This window comes from Halichoeres trimaculatus, unplaced genomic scaffold (assembly GCF_033239565.1).
Source record: "Halichoeres trimaculatus isolate MK-OKI-2021-1 unplaced genomic scaffold, fHalTri1.1 fHalTri1_scaffold_23, whole genome shotgun sequence".
NCBI classification, from domain to species: Eukaryota; Metazoa; Chordata; class Actinopteri; order Labriformes; family Labridae; genus Halichoeres; species Halichoeres trimaculatus.
Window position 1 is genome coordinate 24,798,687 of NW_027437201.1, and position 20,044 is coordinate 24,818,730.

The 20,044-nt window shown below is 45.9% G+C and overlaps 2 protein-coding genes across 6 annotated transcripts; one reads left to right on the forward strand and one right to left on the reverse strand.

The window, feature by feature from the left end:
* Window positions 1-36: 36 nt before the first annotated feature.
* On the reverse strand, window positions 37-2,267 carry LOC141785219 (E3 ubiquitin-protein ligase TRIM35-like). The gene has a single exon (XM_074663398.1). It carries the CDS (start codon window positions 2,109-2,111, stop codon window positions 708-710), a length of 1,404 nt encoding a protein of 467 aa, XP_074519499.1. The 5' UTR covers window positions 2,112-2,267; the 3' UTR covers window positions 37-707.
* Window positions 2,268-5,172: 2,905 nt separating this feature from the next.
* Window positions 5,173-19,079, forward strand: LOC141785287 (pleckstrin homology domain-containing family A member 1-like). 5 transcript variants are annotated; one of them, XR_012597513.1, is made up of 13 exons: window positions 5,173-5,251; window positions 8,066-8,251; window positions 9,063-9,119; window positions 9,337-9,382; window positions 10,191-10,288; window positions 11,607-11,732; window positions 12,429-12,566; window positions 12,714-12,782; window positions 13,914-13,978; window positions 14,056-14,119; window positions 14,202-14,291; window positions 16,539-16,712; window positions 17,102-17,241. XR_012597513.1 is itself a non-coding variant. In XM_074663491.1 (13 exons), the coding sequence occupies exons 2-13, from the start codon at window positions 8,111-8,113 to the stop codon at window positions 17,355-17,357; spliced, it is 1,224 nt and encodes a 407-aa protein (XP_074519592.1). In that variant the 5' UTR covers window positions 5,173-5,251; window positions 8,066-8,110; the 3' UTR covers window positions 17,358-19,079. The 5 variants fall into 5 exon arrangements, 3 of the variants coding, with proteins under 3 accessions (XP_074519592.1, XP_074519593.1, XP_074519591.1); XR_012597514.1 differs by having other exon boundaries at window positions 16,539-16,788; window positions 17,102-17,236; XM_074663491.1 differs by lacking the exon at window positions 16,539-16,712 and adding an exon at window positions 15,740-15,813 and having other exon boundaries at window positions 17,102-19,079.
* Window positions 19,080-20,044: the final 965 nt, after the last annotated feature.

Consider the following 20,044-nt stretch of genomic DNA (forward strand, 5'->3'; position numbering starts at 1 on the left):
TAAAGAACATTTACATTTACATTTGTACAGAGCGATCCAGTGAAAACTAGTGACCAAAAAGAAGAGTCATACACTGGATAAGGCCTGTGCCAAATTATGTTTATTCAACAAAACTTTTTGAAATTACAAACCTAAACCAATGAAAGTGTGTGGATGGAAATTTAAGCTGAGGTTGCCATCTGACGATTCAACAACATAAAGTGATTTTTTTTTTACTCAACAAGAATGTGATGAGAAAATATGAGATTTCAAAGACAGTAAGAAAATGAATCAGAGAAAAACTGGTGTTGATCTTTTCCTTCCTGTGTGATGTGATTTTGAGGCACATGATCAGAAACACAAAGGAAGCTGCCACTTTCTGAGATACACCAACTGTAAAGCAACAACCCTGTGTGCAGCTTTTGGGAAACTTCACTGTTAGGTTTATAATCTGGTTTCAGGCTATTTCTGCCCCATTTTCTCATCCAGCATGTGCTCATAAGCATGTAAACAATGTCCCCTGACCAGATCCCTGCAGCGCTGAGGCTCAGAGCTCTTCATACCTCAACCTCTCAGAGGATACGGACACAAAGATCTTACGTCGACCATCCTTCACTGTCTGCACATGTAGAATAAACCGTCCAAAGATTCATCATCTTTGATCCATGTCCCTCTTTAGTATCCTCTCTCAGACTTCCTGAGGACAGGGACTTGGACTGGTTTGACCCCTAACTCTCGGGTGTCACAGAGACCTCCACAGGCAGGATCCTCAGAGGGTGTGTGTTCCTGGTGCAGATGTACGGGCATAGTTTCTCAGTGAAAGTGTGTGTGAAGGTGTGTATGACTGTCCCGGTGTCGGGGTCAGAGAACGACAGCGTTCCTCCGTCCCAGTCCAGCTGGACTCGGACCCTGAGGAGCTTGTCGCTGACTGGGAGGTCGATGTATTTATGAATCGGGGAGAAAACTCTGTACTTCACGTTGTTAAAGTTTAAACTCCAAACGGTTGACCCCGTGAATCCTCGTCTGCAAATGGACTCTGTCAGCACCCCCAGCTCCCAGTCTTTGTTGTCTCCGACTTCTACGTCCCAGCTGTGAGTCCCAGAGCCCAATCCTGAGCCCAGGACTGAGTCCCAGCACTCGAACCTCTCAGGGTTCTCAGGAAGCTGCTGGATCTTTCCGTATCTGACCGAGGTCAGGTCTGCAGACAGGAGGAGCTCAGCGTTGGCCGTGTTTGGATCCAGAACCACAGGACTGTAGCAGACCATGTCCTTCATCTTGTTCCAGACGCTGAAGCTCAGGTTGCCCAGGTGTTTGGCGACGTCGATCAGAGCTCCTGGCACCAGCTCGGGATCCTCCAGGAGGAGACCCTGCTGAACTCTTTCTGCTGCATCCTCGTAGTTTATCATGAAGGAAACATCATCGGCGCTCAGCTCCTCCTCCACGGCTCGGAGTGTGTGTGACAGAGCGTCTATCTGTCTGCTCAGAGCCTCCATCTCCTCCTTCATCACCTGGCTCTTCTGCACCTCCTCCTCCCTCAGAGCGGACAGCCTGGCCTCCTCCTCTTCATGGAGAAACTGGTGGAGCCTCCTGAAACCCTCCTTTATCCTCCTCTCTGTCTGTCTGGCCTGGACTCTGATGTGCTCTGCTGTCTGATAAAAGTTCATCCTCACCTCGCTGAAGGCCTTTAACCGCTCCTCTACGGGTTTCAGGTATTTGTAGAGCTCCTCTCTGTAATCCTGAGCCGCCTCCTCGATGGGTCTGAACCTGTGGTCCTGGTGGATCTTGGCGTCTCTGCAGACGACACAGACCGGCTGCTGATGGTCCAGACAGAAGAGCTTGAGCCTCTCTGAGTGCAGGCTGCAGACCGCGGCGGACCCCGGGGAGGCTTCGGCTCCTCTCTCCAGCGTGAAGGCCTCACACAGGTTCTTCAGCGCCAGGTTACGAGGCGGGTCGCTCCACGGGGACACCATGCGACACACCGGACACTCCTGTAACTGTCTCTGCGTCCACCAGCTCTGCAGACAGGCCCGGCAGAAGCTGTGGCTGCAGGACAGGAGGACGGGGTCCTGGAAGATGTCGTGACAGGCAGGACAGCAGAAGTCCTGCTCCGACCTGAGAGACATTTTCCTCATCTGGAGGCTGAAACACAGCCGGCTGACAGCAGAGGCCACTCCTTCCCCCACAGCTCTCTCTCAAACACTTTCACTTCACAGCTTCTTCCTAAATCTGTAAATCCGTTTGTTGAAGCAGCTGCTGGTGGAGGCTGAAGTGCCCCAGACCTGGACCTGTCCGTCGATCCTGGAGAGGAGAAACCAGGTGTTAGTCTGAAGCTGGATGTTATGAGCTCAGTGTTTCTTGTTCAGCTTGAAGTATTTCCTGGTTTGAGTCTGATGAGTCACGGTGTGGGCGGGGCTTCAGACAGGTGCTCAGCTGTGTGTCACATGCTCGGCTCTTTGTTTAGCTCTTTCATTTCTGCACATAATGAAGCTCAGGGTGTGGAGAAGTTTTTAATTCAACCTTTGAGGACAAACTGGTCCTGGTTGGATCCTCAGACTGAACCCTGGATCTCCCTCAGTGTTTACCTCAGCCGTTCCCTCACTGCAAACACAGCCAAGTTTACTCAAGTCATTGCTTCTGATCCACTGTTTACCTCGGTTACTTTCCCAGCATCCTCCTCTGGAAGTCTCCAGGCAGAGATATGGAAACAGGGAAACGGACCGAGCTCCAAGAGGACCTGAAATGATCCCAGAGCTTGTTGACATGCACCCTGCTAGGACTGTCTGTTTCTGCAGAGCTCAGGTCAGCCTGGCCTTCAGCCGCCCTCCTTCAGACCTCCAGGACGTGTTTCTGCCGAGTGCTAAGCCTGGCTGAAATCCCTGCGTGGCATGCTGCAGCTCCTGTGCCAGCCTCAGCCTCCATGCCAGCCATACTGTACCATGAGGCGTTCAGCGCTCTGACAATACAGCAGATCTGAGGCTTTCAAAAGGATGCAGGACCAACCCCCGAGCAGGCGTTTGTTGTTGGGCCTGGCACGGCGTCATGATGGCTCCTGCTGTGTTTGGGCTTCATACAGTCCTGGAGAAAAGACTGGCACAGAGGCTGGCATCAGGGCTGGCAGCGCCTCCTTTCAAAACAATTAGGCCTTTGACATTCAGCATGGAGCAGCTGTAGGAGCGGCTCAGGCAGAGAGGGAAGAGGGAGGCCAAACGACTTCTCACCCCAATCAAATCACTTCTCTGGAGACAAGAGTTCAGGGAGATGGACCTCAGGTCAGGCCAAAAACGTCCCTGAGATGTTTTTTTCATCTCATGCTCCTCAAACACAGATCTCCAGTTCTGTCTATAACTCAAACAGAGCTCCTGCCAAAGACATGAACATTTCCATAAACACCTCTTTCAAAAGTTTCCTCTTTCACATTAAAGACACCAGTTAGAGAGGTAAACTTAGGGAGGACTTTCTGTGCTGAGGTTCTCATCAGTCACCACCAGGTGGCAGAGTTTGCTTGATAATCTATCTGTGCATTATTCACACTTTCTAATCTCTTCTTTTACTTTTGTTTTAAAAAGATTAACAGGTTTACATTTCTTTTTTCAAAAAAAGTTTGTTTGGCTTTGAGAGAGGAGAAGTTACAGAGGAGATTAGGATAAAAAGGATGGAGCTGTGTCTGACGGAGCTGCTGATTCTGACTGAAAGGTAAAATATTCAGCCTCTGTTTATCAACTGATGTGTGCTTACAGACAAAGATAAAAGTAAAAATTGAAACATTTGGGAATAACTATTTAAAAATACACATACAGTCACAGCAAGAAGAAGGTCACCGGTTTGATTCCCAGCTTGGCCGATGGGTTTTTCTGTGTGGAGTTTGCATGTTTGTGCATGGTCCTCATCACGTTAATGTGTCACTCTGGATTATCTGTAGGCGTGAGTGTGTGTCTGTCTCTGTGTCAGCCCTGTGATTGGCTGTCTACCAGTCCAGGGTGTACCCCACCTCTCGCCCAATGACAGCTGGGATAGGCTCCAGCCACCTGTGATCCTGAACAGGAGAAGTAGTTCAGAAAATAAATGAATGAATACAAATTTGCCAAATCAACCAAAAATGTCAAAGACCCCCAGCAGTACCTCCATGGACCCCCTCAGGGCCGTGGACCCCCTGTTGAACACCTCTGCTCTGAAGTTAGGAACAAATAGAAGTTAGACAGGTGTCTGAAAAGTGAACATGATGAAAATTTACAGCCTGACCTGTGAGAACAGGAGTCTCACAGAAGTGTCCTGGTTTGTGAAATTTTTCACCAGATGCTGTAGTTTCACTTTAACCGAGCTGTGAGCTTCAGAGAGCATCGACTGTTTTCTCCACTAACAACCCTGGGTCACGTCACGCTGACAGAGGAGGAAAAGAGTAACTTAAATTCACGCCTGGCTTCCTGTGCCGCCTCATGCAGACCAAACAGGTTCAAAACTTACATTTTCACATTGGTCTGTTTAACCAGAGAGCCCTGAGGCAAGTCACGTGACTGCTGTTTAATTGGTGACCTCTCTGTAAAATAAAGCCTGATGGGGCCTCTGACTGAACCCTGAGACTTCATTAACCATCAGGCTTTGCAAAGAAAATAAAGGAGGAAAAAAAGCCTCATGCACCTGATTGGTTGGAAATATGAATGAAGCTTTCTGTAACAAGAGTGTGAGGGGAGAAACTTTGCCTTCACAATAAAAGCTTTAAAGAATTTTAAAAAGCAATTTATTATTTTTTTGTTCATATTTGTTTTTTTTTTTGTAATTATTATAAAAAAAATCTGTAAACTAAAGCTACTGTGAAAACTGCTGGTGATAGTTGCTCTCACATTTAACTCAAAATGAATTGAATATATAAATAAGAGGCAAGAGGACCATTAATCATTGGTATATTTGACAGTAAATGAAAAGAAATAAGTTGGCAGATTTAACGGAACAAAAAAAAAACATGAATGAAGCGCCTTAATTAGAGATTTTTACAGGTTTACAGGTTAAGATGAACTATTTTACAGTCTCGCACTCTTTGTCAGTGGCCTTATGCCAAGCTAAACTAACATCCACATGGTATAATTTTAAAATAAAGCGTGGGAATAGTACAGTTGTTATTATTTTATTACTTAGTTTCTTCCCGCCAAAATGATTTCAACTCGCGACGCGACTCTTATTTTGAAAACAGAAACCGGAAGCGGTCTGGGCTGTTAGCGTGTAGCTTAGCGACGGAGCCTGACAGCTGCCACACTGGACTCGGACTGAGCCGAACTGTGTAAGTAAACCCACAATCCTCCGCTTTTACTGCTGCTTACCTCCCCCAGGTTCGACCCGGAGGTTCGGACCCGATTATCCGCCGGAAACAAAGATGATTAATCGGTGGAAAGTGTCGAATAGATGTTTTTTACAGCCAGGGGAGGAAATCGGTCGATGTTTTTAGGCCTGAGACAACAGTTTGATCTCCACAGGGAGGAATTGTGCTCTGATGGTTGTTTTAATGGATCATTTCACGGTGAACACGTTAATCCTTCATGCACAGGAATTAATCTGGGGGTTTGTCCTTTAAATGAAGCTCACAGCGTCACAGCTGATTATAAAACGTCGAAATCACGGTAATTATGAATGCATTACAGGCCTATTAAAGAGAGTGGGATGCGACTCACAGTACACGGCACATTACTGCTATGGAAAGGTGAAAGGATGAATTATCAGTTCAGAGGGAATGAAACTGAGAGCTTCATTATTTTACTTTTATCTACACTGAGCTTTTGATATGATCATTTTTTACCATAAAAACCATTTCCTTATACATATTTAACTCACATCCTCTGAGGCAGATATGGAGGAAAATGTTTTTGTGCAACAGCTCGACTTTCCTACAGTTATCACCATGACTCTACCAATAATGAGTCCAGAGAAAGTGAATTAATGTCCTTAAGTGGAATATAAAGAGTCTAATTTTTTTTAAGTATGGCTCATTGTTTTAAGTTGTTGCAGATTTTCTCATTTCTCTGGAAACAGTCGACTCTTGCCTGAGGTTTGGTTTGGTTTGGTTTTGGTTTAAAACAGAAAGTTGACCTTCAAGAGAGAAACCAAGACTCGTCTGTTCCTCAGGTATTCACAGACACCTGTAAATCTGTCACCTTACTGGAGGAGGCTGTTTGACATTAACCTGTAGTTTGAGGACAGGTCTTTGGGAACATGTTCAGAGTGTGACATGTGAACAGGAAGTGTTGCACTGTGTAATGTTGTGCAGTAAACTTAAGGTTTGTTCACTCAGTAAATGAGAAATATTAAGGTTTCAAAACTTTAGTCAAAACTTTCAAACACTCTCTGCCAGGGATGGGAACCTTTCACATTTGAAACGATACGGTACCGATGCTCAATACCTGGCAATCAGTAGTGGTACTCAGCGGTACCACTTTTCGGTACATTTTTGTGTTTATGTGGTAAAAAATATTAATTTGTTTAATAATAAAATATTACATTTTTTCAATTTAACATATTTATTCTTCAATATATAACCTTGCAATGCTGTGTTCAAGTCCTGCATGGAAAATCGCCCACTCTTCCATTCCCTCACAGTCACAAAGATGCATTTAGGTACCTAAACATGGTACCTTTTGATTTAACCTAAATCGGTACCCGGTGCTTTTGACAGAATTCAGTTTTCCCACTGGACATGAACACATCATTCTGAGTTTTATATTGAGAAATAAATATGTTAAATTAAAAGACTTTGAGATTTTATTATTAAAAAAAATAATATTTATTATGACATAAACACAAAAAAGTAAAGAAAACAGGTCCTGTTGAGTGCCGCTACTGACTGCCAGGTACCAAGTGTCAGGAACGTATGTTTGAAAAAGTTCCTCCCAGAACTCTTAGAGTCTCCATTTCTGCTCCTGTTGGGGAAGTTTTTTTGTTATTTACTGGCAAAAACAGAGAAATAATATTCACATGAACTATTAAATTCTTTTATTTTGAAATAATTATTTAAATATTCATGAAGTAGGAGTCATCCCAACTCAAACACTCGCTTTCAAAACCTCAGAGTTTTCTGATCAGACTCAGACCTCGATGCGATCGCCGTGTGTCCTGTTGTGTGGGAGTAAACAGCAAACGAGGGAAACAGATGCACGAGTCACAACAATGGCGTTTTAAAACATGGCAGCGCCGTCCACCACTGCTTTCTGCCCATTGTTAGTTTTATGTCACGTGTAGTAAGTGAGCACACAAAGTACACAAAGTACACAAAGTACACAAAGTACACAGAGCTGGGGGCAGGGACAGGTAGAGGCTTCAGGTCACAGTCAGGTCACAGTCAGGTCACTGCAGACGCGCTCTGATGTTTCCCCTCCTCATTAGCAGACTGTATTTAAACACTCAGTCTCTGAAGTAAGAGTCGTAAATAGTGATGGAGTCTGTGAAGAGCTGCTGACGTCATGACCGCACGGCTCACATGGAAACTGAGGGGGAGGAAGATTCACCTGAACCACAAGACTCTGAGTCCATAGACCCCTTCAGACCATGATCATACACACTCCACCTCAGAGGCTCTATCTGTGTGTGTGTGTGTGTGTGTGTGTGTGTGTGTGTGTGTGTGTGTGTGTGTGTGTGTGTGTGTGTGTGTGTGTGTGTGTGTGTGTGTGTGTGTGTAAAATAATAACAAAAAAATAAAAATAATAAAAAATAAATAATAACACACTCAGACCACCTGCAGAGTGTGTCTTTGTGCAGCTCAGTTCTTCTGAAAGCTCAGAGACTTCCTCCTCCCTAACGTGCTCAGAGCTGAGTTTTCACTCTGTCCAATCAGAAACGGCGTGTTACTGATGTCAGCATCACTGATCTGTTTACACACCAAGAAGCTCCCAGAAGCCATCAGACCTGACGTCTGTCGGCAGAGACGTTACTCCAGAATGAAACTCAAACGAGAAAGATGACATGTTCTTCATGTTTCCTTGAATAAATAAACAGAGGCTCAAACACGAACTCGTCAGAGTCGTCGTCAGTCTCTGTGCTGTGAGTATGGAGCTGCTCTGACCTGAGGTAACCCTGGTTCTGGCCCTGTCCCCCCCCCTCCACGCAGCGTTCCTGTGATGCCCCAGGGTGGGCTGAGCTGGTCGGGGTTGCGATGCCGTATGTGGACCGACAGAATCGCATCTGTGGCTTCCTGGACATCGAGGAGAATGAGAACAGCGGCAGGTTCCTGCGCCGATACTTCATCCTGGACACGCAGCAGGGCGGCCTGCTGTGGTTCATGGACAACCCTCAGGTGAGACTGCTGTGTCTGAAGTAAACCACCTAACACCTGGTTTTATTTGATGCTTCCTGCTCTAACAAAGTTTAAAGCCGACTGCTGCCCGTGTTGGGAGGTGAGGAAACAGGTTTTTGGCTCAGATGGAGCAGGGGTTTCCTCCTTCTGGGTCTCTGCCTGCAGGGACCTGAAACCCGTCCTGGAGGGATCCCATCAGCTGTTTCTCTGTAAAGATGAGTGGTTATGGTCAAGAGAGGCTGGACCAACAGATGAGAAGTGAAAGCTCTTTATCAGCGAGCTCTGAACAGGTGAAGAGCAGTTCCTCCATCTTTTTATAAAAAACACTCAGCTCTCCTCACAGACACTGTTTGTCAGAAAGGAGGAAACAGAGAATCTGAAAGGGGCCATTGTCTGCAGCAGGTGGACCCACCTGTGGGTTTGGTGAGACAGGAACCTCCAGAGGAAGTTAGTCTGTGAGTCTGAGAGCGTTAACAGCAACAAACCAAAAGTTAACACCGTGAAGCAAAGGAGAGAGGGGAAAGCAGGTGACGACAAACGTGAGTCAGAGATATGTGAGGGGTTTGATCGATCCTCTGAGCCTCTCCAGGTAAACAGGAAGTGGAGCAGAGATCAAAGAGGAGAGGAGCGTGATCTGTTGTTTCACAGTTTGCTCTTGTTTCCACCTGGATCTGGAGACGAGCTGTCAGCATCTCTCTGTGCTGAATAAACTCAGTGTAAACTAAATCCTCCCAAAGTTTCCCATAAATCAACCCGTACGTCCTTTTTTTGTTTTAAAGAAAACTAACTGAGGGTTTTTGTGTCTGTGCAGAATCTGCCTAAAGGTGCAGAGAACGTGGGCTCTCTCAAACTCACCTACATCTCCAAGGTGAGTCCTCCCTGTTTCCAGCACACACACACAAACACACCCCTTTAAAATGAGTGTGTAGAGGAAGTAGACATTGTTGTGTTAGATGTTGTGGATGCGGCCTGGTTTTCCTCGTTAACGGGGACAGTTTCAGAGAAACACGTCACATTTTGACCAAAGCGCTGCAGGAGAAACAGAAAGAGTGACGCTTTAACGTTTGGTCGTCTCTTTGTTCCAGGTCAGCGATGCCACCAAGCTCAGACCAAAGGCTGAGTTCTGCTTCGGTGAGTTCATCTGCAGCAGCATCTCCTCCTTTCCTCCTTTCCTCCTTTCCTCTGTCCTGATGCAGCATCTTCTTTTCTAACTGTCCGTGCCACCTTTCCTTCCCTCCTCCATCCTTTTGTGCCTCCTTTCTTTCCCCCTTCCCGTCTTCTTCTCCAATCTCCATCCTCCTTCCTTGCTTCCTTCTTTTCTTTCTCCCCCTTCCTCCCTTCCTCCTCCTTCCTTTCCTCTCCTCTTAGCTTCATTTCCTCTCCTTTGTCCCTGGCCGCTGCTTGTTGTTCCTCTGGTGGTCAACGGTAGCGTTTTGTCACTCAATGGGAGGAAACTGTACAGCCTCCCTGACCTGACCTGTGTGTGTGTGTGTGTGTGTGTGTGTGTGTGTGTGTGTGTGTGTGTGTGTGTGTGTGTGTGTGTGTGTGTGTGTGTGTGTGTGTGTGTGTGTGTGTGTGTGTGTTTTCACCTGGATAGGATGTTAACACACACACACTACTGAAACCAGAAGCTAACGGTATTTTTAGCTCCTGATTTGCATGAAGCTCGCTGAAGGTTTCTCCTTCCTCTCCTGTTGAAACATCAAAATAAAACATTTTCTTCTCCTCTTCCTCTCCTCTTCCTCTCCTCTCTTTCTCCTCTTCCTCTCCTCTTCCTCTCCTCTTCCTCTCTTCCTCCTCTTCCTCTCCTCTTCCTCTCTTCTTCCTCTCCTCTCCTCTTCCTCTCCTCTTCCTCTCCTCTTCCTCTCTTCTTCCTCTCCTCTCCTCTTCCTCTCCTCTTCCTCTCTTCTTCCTCCTTCTCTCCTCCTCCTCTGTGCAGTCATCAACGCTGGAATGAGGAAGTTTTATCTTCAGGCCAACGACCAGCAGGATTTGGTGGAATGGATCAGTGTGTTGAACAATGCCACCAAGATTACTGTGAGCGCCACACACACACACACACACACACACACACACACACACACACACTCTGATGGATCAATAGGTGACCCTGTTCCTGCTGTTGTTGTGGGCTGCTGTGTGTTTAGCTCCAGGCTTTAGCAGATGGAAAATTACCCATCAGGCCACAGTGATGGAGCTCAGGATCACATGTTTTACCTGCTGCTGCAGAAATCAGCGACTGCTCTGCAAAAACTGGAGTATATAAATGTTGAATGTTGTGAAATAAAATATCCTGATTCTAAATATTTAGAATAGAATAGAATAGAATAGAATAGAATAGAATAGAATAGAATAGAATAGAACTTTCTTGTCATTGTAACAAGTAAAACTAAACTGAAGTCCCAGCAGCAATCAAGAAACCAAAGTAAGAAAGTGTATAGAAAGTGTAAAAAGCTCCATAAGAAAATAGATGCTGACAGCTTGTCCATCATTGTCCAGTCAGCCAGCCTCCACCTCCACAGGGTCCAGGACTGAGCTTCTTCAGCAGTCTGTTCAGTCTCTGTCTCCTGGATCCTGTCTGCTCACAGCAGGTGAAGCTCTTCACATGTGGCCTTGGTGTCTGCTGTTAGCTCTGTTAGCCATGTCTGTGAATAGCATGATGCTACTCTGCCCTCTGGTATTCCCTCTGTTGCTGGGTTAGCACAGCTAGCTCGTCCATCTTATTGGAGATAGATCTTACGTTCCCAATAACGATGGATGGAAGAACAGGTCCATGTCGTCACTTCTTAGCTCACACCTGAGAACCAGCACGTCGTCCTCACCTCCTTCTCCTCACCTTGTGGGGAAACATCCGGCCTAGCACCAGTTAGCATTGACATGCTACAGGCTGCTTACAGCTGAGTTCACATGTAAACAATGCAGCCATGGTTACATGTAGGATCTCCAGACAAACACAGGAGAAAAAGTAGTAAAAATATCACTGAAGACACAAAACGTTTGGGTTAGTTTAGTTTAGCTAAATTTCTAAACATTAAGTTTTCATTGTAAATATTTAGCTAACGTGCAAATTCTCACTTCCGCCACCAGAAGCACCAAAATAAAATTTGGAGGCAGCGACTCAGCCAAACAGGATTTTGAAAATTCATTTATATAAAATATTTGACAAATATATTTCACAAATATTTCTCTAAATCTGTGACGTTTTAGAGCTAAATGTGGAGAAATGTCGTAGCATCACAATTAGCGCCCTGTAACTGAACAAACCACAGAAACACATTTACCCTTAAAGAATCAGAAATCCTGATGCTTTGAGATCATATTTAGTTTGTTAATTTGTAATATTTTATGCTCTCAGGTGCCAAAGCCAGGTGAAAGCACGGCCGCCCAGGCTGAGACTCCTCAGGAAGCTCTGGGAGCCATGAAGCAGGTTTCCTACAAGACCGAGATCATCGGAGGAGTCCCTATCATCACTGCTACACAGGTGAAGGCCGCTCCACGCTGCAGGATGAGCCTTTTTTTTAATTATTTTGATTTTAAATTCAAACAGCCATCATTCCTTTTTCCTGTTTGTTCCTCATGTTTGTTTGTTTACACCAAAGTCACGTTTTACTACATGAAGAAGCTGATCCTCAGCTGGAGGAGGGGTCAGTGTGAGTTTGCTCCACTTTAAGATCTGCAGACAGAGATCTGTGTGATCTGTCTCTGTTATCACTCAGTGTGTGCTCTCTGAATGTGTGAAGGATCCTGATGCGTGTCAGCCTTCACACACACACACACACACACACACACACACACACACACACACACACACACACACACACACACACACACACACACTCACACACAGAGTCAGTCATGTGTGCAGCGTTAGCAGCTGTTAGCAGAAGCAGCTCTGCAGGTTTGGTCCTGTCTGCTGTGGTATGCAGCGCTAACACGTGAGGGAACCTGCAGACACCCAGGCGAGTGACGACAGGCTGAAATTGTGTAGCCTGGAGACTCTGAGTTCAGAAAAACGTCCAGTGAAGAAAGTTTGAGCTGAAAGTAGAAAAACACGCTGCGGGCAGGTCGGAGAATTCACCGACGATCCTCTGCTCCTTCTACCTGTGTTACACCTGACGTGGTTTCAGTGTTTGATGTTCTGTGAATAAATCTGTGTGTGTGTGTGTGTGTGTTTCAGGAGCAGGGGGAGGGGCAGAACGGGGCAGAGCGTGGAGGTCTGAAGCGAGTTCAGAGTCAGCTGCCCTATTACCTGTCCAGAGGAGTCCAGGACCAGGGCGTCATCAAGGCCGGATACTGTGTCAAACAGGGAGCTGTGGTGAGAGCTCAGGGTGCAAACCGGGACAGATTTATTATTCTGACGGTTTAGACTTCCTGTAACACAAAGCACATCCAGCAGTCATTGGTTTATTGATGAGCACCTCAGACCTGAACCCACTGACTCTGTTCATGTCGTCTTTCTCAGATGAAGAACTGGAAGCGACGGTACTTCGTGTTGGAGGAAAACGCTCTCAGCTACTACAAAACTGACCTGGTGAGACATGCTCACATTCCTCTGTCCGTTTAGGCGGACTGACCCTTTAAAACCAGCTGATCTGGCTGCAGCACGTCACTTTGTCAGAGCTGCAGAGACGAACGAGGTCATCAGGTCGAGGTTTGATGTTTTTATCCAACATCTGTGCTCAGTGACGGCTGAAAAACAGCAGATGAGCTGATGAGAAAAGAAACTGTCGCTTTAACACAGGACGAGATCTGGGAGTAGATACCAGGTCCAGCTTTGTCCACAGGGGGCGCCACATTCAGCAGACACCTTCAGCAAACACACAAGGTGAAAAAGTTTACACACCATGAGCAGGGAGTCGATTCAGAGACAGAGAAGGTGAAAACACACACTCTGCACACACACACATCTGTGAGTGTGTGTAAGTGTGTGTGTGTGCAGAGTGAGGCTTGTTTTCAGTCAGCTGTGTGTCTCTACACGCAGCGGCATGTGTCCTGAATACCTCCTCATATGATCCACGTGTGGACAGATCAGAGAGCTCCTACCACAGGAGTGTGTGTGCTCAGACACACCCAGTCTGTGTGTGTGTGAGTGTGTGTTTATTATTGTCACGGTGTGAGTATTTAAAGGTCGTACACAGACTGATCTAGCATCTGATAGGGAGCTGTGACTCCTTCAGTCAGAATAATAAGAGCTGAGCGTGATGGAGAGTGTGTGTGGGCTCACCAGGAGAAGAGGCTCCTCGTGGACGTGTCTTTAAACCTCTGAACGTTTCCTCTGTTTGAGCGGTTTCCACACAGCTTTAGGATTTGAAGCCAGTGTCAGTTATCGTCTTTCTTTGTGCAGTTGGTTCACAGGAAGCGTGTGACCTCACACCCCGCCTCTGTGAAAACACCAAAGCTGCAACGTTTTCTTTCTCTGCACACGTTCACTGCTTTGTTTATAATCTGTGTGAAGTTGGAGCTGGTTATAAAACAGAGTAAAACTGATGTTAATGACTCAGAGAAACAAAATCAAACATGACTGTCACTTGAAGTTCAGCCATGCACAGAAAGGTGTTTCTCTTACCTGAGCCTGCTGCTGCTGCTGTGAGGACGGTGTCGATCTCTTGCTCTGTCTGCTTTGAGACGCTCATGTTTGGCTCGTCTCGTGTCCGTCCTGCAGGAGCGGGAGGCTCTGAGGGTCATCCCACTGAAGGAGATCCACAAAGTCCAGGAGTGCAAACAGAGGTGGGTAGACTTCCTGTCAGCATCCAGCCTCTGTCAGACCTGATCACAGATTCCTGACCTGATGCTTGTGTTTTCAGCGAGCTGATGATGAGAGACAACCTGTTTGAGATGGTCACCAGCTCCAGAACCTTCTTCATACAGGTAACACTGGGTTTCAGACTCAGAGGAAGAAGATCAGGGTTAGAGACAGGAGGATAACTGTCTGTCTGTGTTTCTGCGTCAGGCCGACAGCCCAGAGGACATGCACAGCTGGATCAAAGCCATCTCAGGAGCCATCGTGGCTCAGCGCGGCCTGGGACGCTCAGCGAACACGGTAGGTGATGAAGAAGTAAAGAGCGCAGATACCATCAATCAGACATTTTCACACAGCATGATAACAGATACTTTGACTTTAACCTTTGTGGGAAAAGTTGCTGTAAGATGCAACAAAAGCAGAAGAAGAAAAGAAAACTTAAAAATCATGTGAAGAAAATGTGATCATGTGTTTCCTCCAGCTGCTGTGAGACGTCACTCTTCACTCTTCTTCCTCATCAGTCTGCATCACAGAGCTCTTTGTTCTCATCCTGTTTCTGAAGAAGTGGTGCCACCTGGTGTCAGAATGTGTTACTGCAGCTGAAAACTGCAGACAGGTTAAAGCAGGCGTCTGCGACCTGCGGCTCTCTGACTCCTTTCCTGTGGCTCCCTGTAGATTTGAAAAAACATATTAATGAAATAAAGAATTTTTATTTATAATTTCTTTATTAAGAAATTATTTTTCTTATTATTTATTTATTTTTTAAACTTTTTTGCATTTTTTTAAATTACATTTTTAATACACTTTTTGCAAATTTAAAAATTAAAATTCCAATTTTTTTTTAGATTTTGCAAATTTTTAGATTTTTTTTTTTTTTTTTTTTATTTCTGCATTTTTCTCCAAAATTTTTTAAATAAGTTAAAATGGAGCAAGTTTGTAAAAAGACAGTTTTTATATATTTTTTTTGCAAATTTATGAAATTTTAAAACAGTTCTAAAATTTAAAATATTTTCCTTTTTCAGCCATTTTTTTGTATTTCTTTTTTTGAAAAAATCCCAAACTTGCTGAAACATCTTATTATCTATTTATGAACTTTATGATATTACATAGTTTTCTAAATTTTAATATTTGCAAATTTATTGAAAATAAAAAACTGAGACATAACATGTACAATTTTATAAACACAAAACCTTCTTGTTCAGCTAATTATTCACTAGATTTTTAATATGTTTCAAATTTAAACACTTTTTGTCTTTATTGTGAGGATAAAGTAGATTTTGTGGCTCCTGAATGACTTTGATCCAGGTGAGCGGAGGAAAAATGGCTCCTATGACAGTAAAGGTTGCAGACCCCTGGGTTAAAGGAACAAAAGACACACACACTCACACACCTCCTGAAATGTGTCCCTATCTCTCTCCGTACTTTCCCCCTTTGAGGTTTTTTCTCTTTTCCAAGAGTTTCTTTCCAAAACCACAGAGCTCTCTGCAGGAAGACGACTCCTCTGTTTGAGGAGAATTTGACACTTTTTCACATTTATCGTTTATGATTCAGACTTTTTTTTTCACCCGTGTCGATACGAGTTAAACCATCCTGACAGGCTCTGTGTGTGTGTGTGTGTGTGTGTGTGTGTGTGTGTGTGTGTGTGTGTGTGTGTGTGTGTGTGTGTGTGTGTGTGTCTGTGTGTGTGTGTGGTTTTGGGAAGAAGCTCTTCTCCTCTCTGTAACCGAGCTGTGCTGTAACCTTTTCAGATCCGTCAGGCCAGGAGGCTGTCCAGCCCCTGTATACAGAGGTATACGCCGTTCTGCAGTGGTGAATGCAGCACGTATGTGACCCCACGCCCTCTCCTCTGAAAACCCCTCATCCACCCCTAACGTAGCCGCCATGTAACCCTCACGCTGCAGGAGTCCCCTGGTGGGTCTCCCTGCAGCGTGCGTCCCTCAGAGAGCTGCTAACACCAGCAGAGCCAGCGTCTCTGAGGAAATCTAAGACTTCATAGTTTTCTGATTTTAATCCTTTAAGTTTGGTTTAACTCATGCAAAGAGTCAGACGCTAAAGCAGCATCGACCGCCTGTCTCCCTCTCATGTGATCACCTGTAGGTGGAAACTAGTTCACTAACAAAGACCCAGAAAAGGACGAGAGCTTCATTAACCAGCCTTGACCTTTGACCCCTAACCCAAGAGTTTGTTGCTCTTCGTCTTTTTGTTCACAGCATCCTCATCCTCCAGCTCGTCTCGTCCTGACCTCATCGTCCTTTAACGTCTCAGCGTCTTCATTCTCACACTCGTCTTTTTACGTCTCTGATGAACTTTCCTCCCACCCTCACGTTAACGATCAGGAAGTTTCCGTCCTCTTCACTGTTTCATCACTTAACACTCGCAGCCTCCTCGACTCCAGCAGGACTCAAACACCAGCTCCTCCTCCTCCTCCTCTCCTGCTAACCCTCTGCCATGTTGTCTCCCTGTTTTTCCTGTGTGTGTGTGTGTCCTGTGTGTGTGTGTGTGTGTGTGTGTGTGTGTGTGTGTGTGTGTGTGTGTTTGCCTTTTCAGAGAGTGAGGTGTGACAGTGACGTACTAACCTTCCCCAAATGAGCCCTGCCGCCTACTTCCTGTCCCTGCACCGCTGCTCATCGTCCAATCACCACGCCCCACTGCCTCTCCGCTTCCCTAGCAACAGCTGTTTGACCCCGCCCCCGCTCCCTGCAGCCGCAGCATCACTTGCTCGTACGTGTCGCTTGCACCTGCATGATCACCTGTGCTGCACGCTCAGTGCGTTTCCTCTGGACAGACGTGTGACCAGGTGTGTCATGAGTTAACCTGACAGGTAACGTGTCAGCGCTCACCCTCACACTCTGCTCTGAGTCAGATAAACTCCTCCTTTAACATGGAGCAGTCCGGTCTTTCTGGACCAGGACTGACTCTGTGTTAAAGAGGGGCGTCAGAGTCCAGACTCAGAAACTCTCATGTGACTGAAAGAGGTCGAGAATCCTCCTCCTCTGCTGCCCTGTGCCCCGCCCTCACGCTGCAGCCCTCATCCCTTCATCTGATCATCCATCATTCACCCCTCCTCCCTCCTCTTTATCTCACTTCCTGTCACCTCCTTCTCCCCACAGGAGCGCAGTGACCACCCCTCTCCCTCCCCAAGCTCCGCCTCCATCTTCTACTACTCCTGCGATGAGGAGCCACACCTCCCACAGCCCTCCTCCGGCGCCCTCCCAGCGGGCCCTGAGCCTCACGCTGGACTCCCACCAGGACAACTTCCTGGGCCTGCTCCCGTGGCGGCTGAGCGGCGTCCAGTCGGTGATGATGCCCCTCCCCTCGGCTCGGTCGCGCCTGTCCCTGCAGGAGACGGTGCAGACCTCCAAGTAGCCAATGAGGAGGAGTCGCTGTGGAAGCGGCGCAGCGAGGTCGCTGAGCTGAACAGTCGCAGCGCTGAGAAGTCTGACCTGCAGATAACCCTGATCTAAACTGAGGAACACACACACACACACACACACACACACACACACACACACACACACACACACACACACACACACACACACTCCCTGTGCTCAGACTGTTCTGTGTTTAAACTACCTGACTGCTTCCACCAACCTTCCTGGGACCATTCCTGTGAACGTGCTCGTGTGGCTGTGACCTCCTCTCACGCCGTCTTCCTGGATGAGCAAACAGACGCCATGACACAAACAGGAACACTGCTCGTCTGAAGCCTGCTGACGGTCCAATCAGAGACCTCGTTTAGGGTTGGTGTCAGAAACAAACGTGAGCTCCCAGAGGCCGTAAACGTGTCTGAGGCCGAGCGGCTGATTAATCCGGCTCCTCGGCCCAGTTTGAGACAATCCTCCTTCGTATGTGACTTTTGAACCTGACTGAACCTTTAGTGCCGCCCTGTCACACAGGTGTTGACTCTGACCCTTCACAGATTTTCCTGGATGTTGGTTTCTCTCCTCCTCTCTGAACCTCTCAGTATAAAAACCGTTCAGTCAGTTTTTCCTGAACATGCTCAGAGATTTTCCAGTCTCAGCCGTGTCACGCAGCACTTACAGCTCGTAGATTTCACACCAGCATGCGTTCATTTCAGCGCCATCCTCGGTCCTGCTGCTCGCTCCTCCTGACCCCCCGAGGTCAAACCAAACGACCAAACAACCAAACGACCAAACCAGCATCCAGTGGCGCAACAAGAGAAATACTTGATCCAAACTGATCCTGTCGTGGTTTGACTGTTCTCAGGTTTCAACGCACAATTATTTAACAACCCATCAACCAGCAGCATGAAACTGACGGTGGTGGCTTCTTCAATATTTAATGACCCACCACTGTCGGTTTCAGAGTTTCAGAGGTTTTAAATCCTGTCAGCGTGTCACTCCTTGGTCGTAGCTTTAACTCTCTGAGAGTTGTTTCCTCTTCGTTAACAGAGATGAGTCTGACATGAAGAGACTCAGATATTTGTCACTGTGCAGTTTGTCGGTTTGAGACGCACAAGAAAAGTTTATTTCTAAGAGAGCAGATGTACTTTAAGAGTTTTAAAATAGATTAATTAAAGATGATGAAAGCTGAAGGATGAGGAGACTGTGTGGTTAATCAGAGGTTTTTTCACTGTGCTGATCACCTGATCACCTGAGCTTCTTTGTAAAGTGTGAGATGAGTTAAAGAGTTGTTTGAGAGTCAGGTTTTCCTCTCACCAGCTTCCCTGACCTTCCTTCTGCACGTCCATCCTCTTCCTCTGTGACTCCTGAGACGTAGACGCTCCTCTTCCTGTGTCAGTGGGCACACGTCGAGGAGGAGAAACCAAACTCTGATCCCTTCAGCGTTACATGATGTGAAAGCTGTTTCCTTTAAGTCAAAACCAGTTTATTCTTCACAGTGATGAGAAAATCAATCCACATATTTGTTGTTTACTGACTTTTCCTCACACACACTCACACACACACGTGCATGACGGCATGCACACGTCCCTCCACCGCTGTCGTCCCGTCTAACGTGAGCTGGGTAAAGTGCCTGTTCTTTCTAAAGAGTGGATGAGGAGCTGTGTCGACCCTTTTCAGTCTGATTCTGAGATGATTTGATCTGTTTATTAAAAGAAATGGATTTAAAAAGATCATCACAGAGTCTGGAGTCTGATTTCTGATCACAAATTAAAAACCTGCATTGTTCTCACCTGGACCCGGCTCCTGGGTCATGATCCAGGGTCTGCAGGGTCTTCAAAAGTTTTAAAAGTTGATGAATCAGTTGTGGGAAAATTAAGGCCCTTAAAAAGTAATAAAAAGTCTTCATGGTAATGTTATGAGGTATTAAATTTCATTGGTATTCAAGCTTTGACTCCAAACGTATCCATGAATATTTATTTTCCTCCTTGTGACTGTTACAAACTAACCTGACACTCCAGTTTCTCGAGCCTCCAGAGGAACTTTCTCTGACTTTTGATGACCTGGGATCTTGGATTCTTACAATTAAGAGAAAACTCCCCTGATCTCAGTTGTTTCTGAACAAATTTTCTTTGATAAATCACCTTTTTACTGGATACAACACCATGAGATTAGGTATTTATCAATACAGTCACGTAGCGCTGTTCCCAGCAGAGATTAACCCATGTAACCCAGCCTGGTTCAAAAACATTAATTTCTCTATTAACACAAACTGTTCAGGATGAATCTTTGTCTAACTCAGCGGTTCAGAGGATATTAAGATCACAGGCTCGCCCAATCAGAGGCACAGCTCAGGTCACATGACTGACTTCCTGATTTGCTTCATTTTCAGCTTCTGAAACAAACGCGTCATGTCAGAGACTAGGATTGTTAGTCAAGTCTCTGAGTTTCATGTTTGTGCTGGGAATCAGAGTCTTTGGTTTCCAAATGTCACAGCTGAATGATGAATGAGTTCACTCTGACGGCAGGCACCAGTTCAACAACTCAAGGTGTGACATGTTCGAGCCCCACTTATCCCACATAGATATAGACCAAAATATTTAGAAAATATTTAGAAAATATTCAGAAAATATTCAAATTATTTAAATATGTTATTATTATTATTATTTTATTGTAAAATATTATTTA

Excerpts from the sequence above, each read along its gene's own strand:
- LOC141785219 (XM_074663398.1), bottom strand. The coding sequence starts at position 2,111 with ATGAGGAAAATGTCTCTCAGGTCGGAGCAGGACTTCTGCTGTCCTGCC.
- LOC141785287 (XM_074663490.1), top strand. The coding sequence starts at position 8,111 with ATGCCGTATGTGGACCGACAGAATCGCATCTGTGGCTTCCTGGACATC. Across the intron at positions 8,252-9,062 it reads GGTTCATGGACAACCCTCAG|AATCTGCCTAAAGGTGCAGA; the intron begins GTGAGACTGCTG and ends GTGTCTGTGCAG. Across the intron at positions 12,783-13,913 it reads GCTACTACAAAACTGACCTG|GAGCGGGAGGCTCTGAGGGT; the intron begins GTGAGACATGCT and ends TCCGTCCTGCAG.